Source organism: Mobula hypostoma, chromosome 10 (genome assembly GCF_963921235.1).
Source record: "Mobula hypostoma chromosome 10, sMobHyp1.1, whole genome shotgun sequence".
In the NCBI taxonomy this organism is placed as follows: Eukaryota; Metazoa; Chordata; class Chondrichthyes; order Myliobatiformes; family Myliobatidae; genus Mobula; species Mobula hypostoma.
The window spans coordinates 80,888,431-80,897,067 of NC_086106.1; the positions used below are offsets into that span (position 1 = coordinate 80,888,431).

The window sequence follows — 8,637 nt, forward strand, 5'->3', positions numbered from 1 at the left end:
GTTGTGGTATCAGTAAGCTTTGCATTCGATGCTTTAAAACACAATTTACATTATTTTTGCTCTGAAATATCTTCATTATTAATGAGGTGCCATTACAGGGTAATGACTAATACATATTAACAAGCTAACCTTTTGTGTGCCTTTTGATCGAGACTCTGGATTAATCCTTCTTCACTAATGGTAATTAGCATAGAAGATGAGACTTATTGGCAATCTTAAATTATACTTGACAGTTTCTTTTTTTGTTAGAATAGCGTGTTGTTAGTATCTAGTTGAAACAGTGGGTGCATTGGACTAATTTAGTTGCCTCATTAAAAAAGCTGTTATGTAAATTGGAAGTAAACACCTTTTTTTAAAAAAAAGCATTGCATTTCCTCCAGAGGTTGGTTCATATAGCAGAATCACTAGGGAGTATGTTTCTAAGGAATTTTTATGTCATCCTTTACGCCAGATAGTAAGCAAACAAGAAAAGTAGTCTCTGCCTTGCTGATTTAATGTCTGTGTTGGAACTGTTTAAAACTGATGGGCTACCTCAAAGATAAGTAGAGGAGTTTAGAGAAATAAGTATTGTATAGTAGATGTTAAATTATATACATATTTACAACTATTTAAAATTAAGTATCTGTTTTTGATTTAAATTATTTACAATACTAAATGTTTAACAAATCCAAGTGTTCAGCGAGAAGTGTGTATTTGCCTTTTTTTTTCCAAAGCTTGGTGCTTGCATTCTATGGACAGACACCCAGTTTTGTTTTCCTTTTAACATGTAGCTCATTTGGGCAAAATAATACTTGTAGTTTAAGTGTTTTGCTATGCCAGATATTGCCTATCTCTTGATAGTATGCAGAATTAAAGCTACTTTTAGGTACTTTTCAAACAGTTATAGAAATTAATAATCTTTGACTGCACCTTTTATGCAACAACTAATGACATGTTATTTTACTTTCTGCGTTGTCTTCATTATTAGGAAGCTAATGAATTGAGATTATTCCCTGAAAACTAATATTTTGGCTGTTCCATTTGTGATTTTTATAGCAGATGATGCTATGTCTCATCTTTAATTACAATAAAGTTTTAAATTTTCTATAAAAGTGCTTTTTATGCACTTATAATATTTTATTGCACTTCACCCTCAATATTTTTTTAAAAATTCTATGTGATAGAGCATGTTTCCTTTCTTTACACCATTAGGATAGACTGTTCCCTTTGTTATTTGACATGTCTGACTTCTAATTTTTGTTTCCTAATGGATCTTCTAAAGGTATCATTGCCTTTTGGGGACAGCTTGTACTGATATCTTCAAATGGATGCATAAAATGGCAAATGAACTTTACAAGTCAGACACAGGAATCATGAAGGGCCAAACTTAAGTTCTTATGGTATATCATTTCATAGAAATATAGAAAATAGGTGCAGGAGTAGGCCATTCGGCCCTTCGTGCCTGCACCGCCATTTATTATGATCATGGCTGATCATCCAACTCAGAACCCCGCCCCAGCCTTCCCTCCATACCCCCTGACCCCCGTAGCCACAAGGGCCATATCTAACTCCCTCTTAAATATAGCCAATGAACTGGCCTCAACAGTTTCCTGTGGCAGAGAATTCCACAGATTCACCACTCGCTGTGTGAAGAAGTTTTTCCTAAGTTTGGTCCTAAAAGGCTTCCCCTCTATCCTCAAACTGTGGCCCCTCGTTCTGGACTTCCCCAACATCGGGAACGATCTTCCTGCATCTAGCCTGTCCAATCCCTTTAGGATTTTATACGTTTCAATCAGATCCCCCCCTCAATCTTCTAAATTCCAACGAGTACAAGCCCAGTTCATCCAGTCTTTCTTCATATGAAAGTCCTGCCATCCCAGGAATCAATCTGGTGAACCTTCTTTGTACTCCCTCTATGGCAAGGATGTCTTTCCTCAGATTAGGGGACCAAAACTGCACACAATACTCCAGGTGTGGTCTCACCAAGGCCTTGTACAACTGCAGTAGTACCTCCCTGCTCCTGTACTCGAATCCTCTCGCTATAAATGCCAGCATACCATTCGCCTTTTTCACCGCCTGCTGTACCCGCATGCCCACTTTCAATGACTGGTGTATAATGACACCCAGGTCTCGTTGCACCTCCCCTTTTCCTAATCGGCCACCATTCAGATAATAATCTGTTTTCCTATTTTTGCCACCAAAGTGGATAACTTCACATTTATCCACATTAAATTGCATCTGCCATGAATTTGCCCACTCACCCAACCTATCCAAGTCACCCTGCATCCTCTTAACATCCTCCTCACAGCTAACACTGCCGCCCAGCTTCGTGTCATCCGCAAACTTGGAGATGCTGCATTTAATTCCCTCATCCAAGTCATTAATATATATTGTAAACAACTGGGGTCCCAGCACTGAGCCTTGCGGTACCCCACTAGTCACCGCCTGCCATTCTGAAAAGGTCCCGTTTATTCCCACTCTTTGCTTCCTGTCTGCTAACCAATTCTCCACCCACACCAATACCTTATCCCCAATACCGTGTGCTTTAAGTTTGCACACTAATCTCCTGTGTGGGACCTTGTCAAAAGCCTTTTGAAAATCCAAATATACCACATCCACTGGTTCTCTCCTATCCACTCTACTAGTTACATCCTCAAAAAATTCTATGAGATTCGTCAGACATGATTTTCCTTTCACAAATCCATGCTGACTTGGTCCGATGATTTCACCGCTTTCCAAATGTGCTGTTATCACATCCTTGATAACTGACTCCAGCAGTTTCCCCACCACCAACGTTAGGCTAACCGGTCTATAATTCCCCGGTTTCTCTCTCCCTCCTTTTTTAAAAAGTGGAGTTACATTAGCCACCTTCCAATCCTCAGGAACTAGTCCAGAATCTAACGAGTTTTGAAAAATTATCACTAATGCATCCACTATTTCTTGGGCTACTTCCTTAAGCACTCTAGGATGCAGACCATCTGGCCCTGGGGATTTATCTGCCTTCAATCCCTTCAATTTACCTAACACCACTTCCCTACTAACATGTATTTCGCTCAGTTCTTCCATCTCACTGGACCCTCTGTCCCCTACTATTTCTGGAAGATTATTTATGTCCTCCTTAGTGAAGACAGAACCAAAGTAATTATTCAATTGGTCTGCCATGTACTTGCTCCCCATAATCAATTCACCTGTTTCTGTCTGCAGGGGACCTACATTTGTCTTTACCAGTCTTTTCCTTTTTACATATCTATAAAAGCTTTTACATTCAGTTTTTATGTTCCCTGCCAGTTTTCTCTCATAATCTTTTTTTCCCTTCCTAATTAAGCCCTTTGTCCTCCTCTGCTGAACTCTGAATTTCTCCCAGTCCTCAGGTGAGCCACTTTCTCTGGCTAATTTGTATGCTTCTTCTTTGGAATTGATACTATCCCTAATTTCTCTTGTCAGCCACGGGTGCACTACCTTCCTTGATTTATTCTTTTGCCAAACTGGGATGAACAATTGTTGTAGTTCATCCATGCAATCTTTAAATGCTTGCCATTGCATATCCACCGTCAATCCTTTAAGTGTCATTTGCCAGTCTATCTTAGCTAATTCACGTCTCATACCTTCAAAGTTACCCCTCTTTAAGTTCAGAACCTTTGTTTCTGAATTAACTATGTCACTCTCCATCTTAATGAAGAATTCCACCATATTATGGTCACTCTTACCCAAGGGGCCTCTCACGACGAGATTGCTAATTAACCCTTCCTCATTGCTCAAAACCCAGTCCAGAATAGCCTGCTCTCTAGTTGGTTCCTCGACATGTTGGTTCAAAAAACCATCCCACATACATTCCAAGAAATCCTCTTCCTCAGCACCTTTACCAATTTGGTTCACCCAATCTACATGTAGATTGAAGTCACCCATTATAACTGCTGTTCCTTTATTGCACACATTTCTAATTTCCTGTTTAATACCATCTCCGACCTCACTACTACTGTTAGGTGGCCTGTACACAACTCCCACCAGCGTCTTCTGCCCCTTAGTGTTACGCAGCTCTACCCATATCGATTCCACATCTTCCCGGCTTATGTCCTTCCTTTCTATTGCGTTAATCTCTTCTTTAACCAGCAACGCCACCCCACCTCCCCTTCCTTCATGTCTATCCCTTCTGAATATTGAATATCCCTGAACGTTGAGCTCCCATCCCTGGTTACCCTGGAGCCATGTCTCTGTGATCCCAACTATATCATAATCATTAATAACAATCTGCACTTTCAATTCATCCACCTTATTACGAATGCTCCTTGCATTGACACACAAAGCCTTCAGGCGCTCTTTTACAACTCTCTTAGCCCTTATATAATTATGTTGAAAAGTGACCCTTTTTGATGCTTGCCCTGGATTTGTCAGCCTGCCACTTTTACTTTTCTCCTTAGTACTTTTTGCTTCTACCCTCACTTTACACCCCTCTGTCTCTCTGCACTGGTTCCCATCCCCCTGTTGTGAACTAACCTCCTCACGCCTAGCCTCTTTAATTTGATTCCCACCTAAAGTCCCCCTAGGATTCAAGTGTAACCCGTCCTTTTTGTACAGGTCATGCCTGCGCCAAAAGAGGTCCCAATGATCCAAAAACTTGAATCCCTGCCCCCTGCTCCAATCCCTCAGCCACGCATTTATCCTCCACCTCATCGCATTCCTACTCTCACTGTCGCGTGGCACAGGCAGTAATCCCGAGATTACTACCTTTGCGGTCCTTTTTCTCAACTCCCTTCCTAGCTCCCTATATTCTCCTTTCAGGACCTCATCCCTTTTCCTACCTATGTCATTGGTACCTATATGTACCATGACCTCTGGCTCCTCACCCTCCCACTTCAGGATATCTTGGACACGATCAGAAATATCCCGGACCCTGGCACCAGGGAGTTAAACTACCATCCGGGTCTCTGGACTGCGTCCACAGAATCGCCTATCTGACCCCCTTACTATCGAGTCCCCTATCACAACTGCCCTCCTCTTCCTTTTCAATTGAAATATAAATTGCAAATGCTTTCTAATTCCGTTTGAATCAAGAAATGTAGAGAGTTTTTGAATACACCTGCATTGGTCCATACAAGAATAGAACTTTGAATGTTAAAATAGTAGGGATTTAAGAAGTCTTATTTTGAGTAATTTTGCTTTACAAGTGCATTTAAACAGAACTAATGTTTTAGTTGCCCATTGAAAATTGTAAAAGAATACGAATATTTTAAAATGGCTCCAAAGAAAATGATTTGCTGTTTTTAAAATAAAATGATTCGGTCATTGGGGTAGAGGACAAGTGGTAGTTATCTGGGACGAGTCATTTAGTCTACACTTGGTCTCACTCATGTTAAGAAGCTCACGCTATGAGCTCAAAATGTGATTGCAGTTGGATTGCCATCTTTGCCACACCTGGAAGCACTGTTTCAGTTTCTGGTAGGTGGTGAGAGAGGAGGTGTTGTACCTCCTGTGGTTACAAGGAAAATTGCAAGGAGTGAGGCAAGGGAATAGAGTTGAGCAGCCCAGGGAGTTGTCGACAGAGTGGTCCCTGCAGGGGGTGGGGATGAGAGAAGTGATGAGAAGTGGACGATTGGAAATGAAAGATGAAGTGCTGAATGTAGCCGGTAGTATTGTGAAAAATGAGGCCTAAGGAAACTATTGTTCATTAAGATTTACTTTACTGTAGTTCATGTTTAGTATTTACCTTTTCATGGGTACAGTATTATTTTCAATCTGGCTAAATCTCAATTTACTGAGCTCATCATAATTTGTGCATTATAGTTTTGTAGAAATGAGTTCAAAACATTCCATTTTCCAGTGTTGTACTAACTTGGTTTTCATGTGAACGTTGAATAAATTTGTAGAATAAGCAGTTCAGAGATGTTATGTTATTGTGGTTTCACTTTTTGTTTAAAATGGTACACCTTCTCTTTAGAAATTAACCCTTGGTACTGAATTGTTTACCTAATAAATTTGGAAGTTTTTTGCTTGTTTTGTCTTGTTTTTTTTACTGCTTTCTGTAGCAGCTGTGATTAAGATCTGGTGCAGTGAGACCTGTGTATATTTAATGTTTTGGAAAGCTGAATACGCCAGGAGAGATGAACAATTAACTGCCATCCATATTTTAGATGCCAAATCAATTTGAATTTGATTTTGATGCTGGGTCTGTGTGTGCAATGCCCCTCTGTAGTGTTAACTTTTAACACCATTTTTTTCCACACCTTAACTGGTTATATTTTTAAAAGAAAATTGTATTTTATTTTAACCAGAACTTAAAAATGACATACTGAATTTTGAGTTTTGTACCAACTTTGCTGTTTTGTTTCTTGGAAATGCATTGTAAAATTATTTATTGTATTCATTTTACTAATTAAACACTTTTCTCTCCTGTCCCACCTTTCTGCTTCCAAACACCAACATCTACCCCCCTCCCCCACCCCACACCCTAATGTAGTACGCCTCAGCTGGATGTCTCTTGTCATTGCACCATACAGAAAAGCCAGAACATGAAGAGGTGTGTGAATTTCGCCCGTACACGTGCCCGTGTCCAGGAGCCTCCTGCAAGTGGCAAGGATCATTGGAGGCAGTCATGCCTCATCTCATGCATGCGCATAAAAGCATTACAACGCTTCAAGGCGAGGACATTGTGTTTTTGGCAACCGACATCAATCTTCCTGGTGCCGTGGATTGGGTTATGATGCAGTCCTGCTTTGGCCACCACTTCATGCTGGTGTTAGAGAAACAAGAGAAGTATGAAGGCCATCAACAGTTTTTTGCTATTGTCCTTTTGATAGGCACACGTAAGCAAGCTGAAAACTTTGCCTACAGACTAGAATTGAATGGAAACCGTAGACGGCTCACGTGGGAGGCTACTCCAAGGTCTATCCACGATGGGGTTGCAGCGGCGATCATGAACAGTGATTGTTTAGTTTTTGATACCTCCATCGCTCATCTGTTTGCAGATCATGGGAACCTGGGTATTAACGTTACTATCTCAATGTGCTGAATTGCATTGTTATAATACAGCTGTTCACATGCAACCAATAGAATGTTTTTTATTGAGGATGCAGTAGGCAAAAGAATGCAGTTCTACATACTTCTAAGCACCTTGCTCGTGTAATTGGTGCTAGCCCATTTGACTGCTCCATGCGTGCATGTTGTGGAATGTAATGCTCAGCACGTTCAAGGCCTGACTAAAAGAAGGTGGAAACAAAACCAAGTTGATGCAGCTGTTTTATAAAATGGTCCTTTCAAAAACAGATGTCTTTTCCTGCTTTGTGTTTCTTTAAATTTACTTGAGGCAAGTTATTCAAGATGTATTTATATTACGGGTCCAGTGTATAGAACTACATTATATGCCACATCAGTACTTAAATGCAAAGCCAGTAGATGCTTGTGCCTATCCTAAATATGCTTCAGGACAACAGTATCTTAATAGATATTTATGAAAATCGGTAATGTTGAATTATCATGGAATGAGTTTATTCTGTGTTCATTGCAACAAAATCCGTTTGACATGGCAATTTTTTTTGAATGAAAGGGCAAGAACAAAATTGTGAAGAGCAGCAATGAGGTTTTTTTACACTTATTGATAAATCAAGCTTCAGCATTATTCAATGCTGTTTTATTTACAAAAAAACTTTAATTTCTGTTGTATCAACTTGTATCAGATTAGGTTTGAATCAAATTATTTTTTTATTAAATTGCCTATTAAAGTATGAAAACAGTGACTGCAGTTTCACATTTTGAATAATATGTTCATCGTTTGTAGCTTAAACAGAAGCTGGTGGAGCCCATAACATGTAGGCATATTGCCCAGCTTCATAGCTGAATTACATAAGTCACATTTGCTTTGCTGATTAATTTTTAAATAAGATTGAAATGCTAAAAAAATTGTGTAGGACCAGCTAGTATTCATTAATGAATTAGCTGTTAGCTTTAAGTTTTCTGACTTCTGAACTACGAGGGGTGATTGATAAGTTCATGGCCTAAGGTAGAAGGAGTCAATTTTAGAAAACCTAGCACATCTTTTTTTCAGCATAGTCCCCTCCTACATTTACAAACCTAGTCCAGCGGTCGTGGAGCATATGGATCCCTTCTTTGTAGAAATCGGCATCTTGGACTTCCAGAAAGTGGTCCACAGCAGGGGTGATTGATAAGTTTGTGGCCTAAGGTAGAAGGAGATGAGTTATACAGCTCTCTTTACATGCAGATGCAGTTCAACTCTTTGAGTGAAAATGCAGAAGATTTGAAGTTAATAACTCATCTCCTCCTATCTTGGGCCACGAACTTATCAATCACCCCTGCTGTGGACCACTTCTGGAGGTCCAAGACGCCGACTTCTACAAAGAAGGGATCCGTATGCTCCATGACCACTGGACTAAGTGTGTAAATGTAGGAGGGGCTATGTTGAAAAATAAATGTGCTAGGTTTTCTAAAATGGACTCCTACCCTCGTCCATGAACTTATCAATCACCTCTCGTATATTGAGCAAAACATTGTTTGAGTTGAAATTGTTTTGAATTTAACCAACGTGCTAGCAGAACACTACAGAACCAAGACTAAGGGCTTGGAAACATGCTTGATTTATCTACTTCAGTTGATTTAACTTTGTAAATGTTAAAGTGGTGAATTAAATGATCTGTGACCTCCTCTTGT

At 39.8% G+C, this 8,637-nt stretch overlaps 1 protein-coding gene across 1 annotated transcript in view; it reads left to right on the plus strand.

Moving 5' to 3' along the window:
* The window catches only part of LOC134352986 (E3 ubiquitin-protein ligase Siah2-like), a 45,497-nt gene extending 37,439 nt beyond the window's left edge, over positions 1 to 8,058 (plus strand). The window contains exon 2 of the mRNA XM_063060718.1: positions 6,434 to 8,058. Coding sequence (XP_062916788.1) covers positions 6,434 to 6,985 — 552 coding nt within the window. The 3' untranslated portion in view covers positions 6,986 to 8,058. The remainder of the gene's footprint in view (positions 1 to 6,433) is intronic.
* Positions 8,059 to 8,637: the final 579 nt, after the last annotated feature.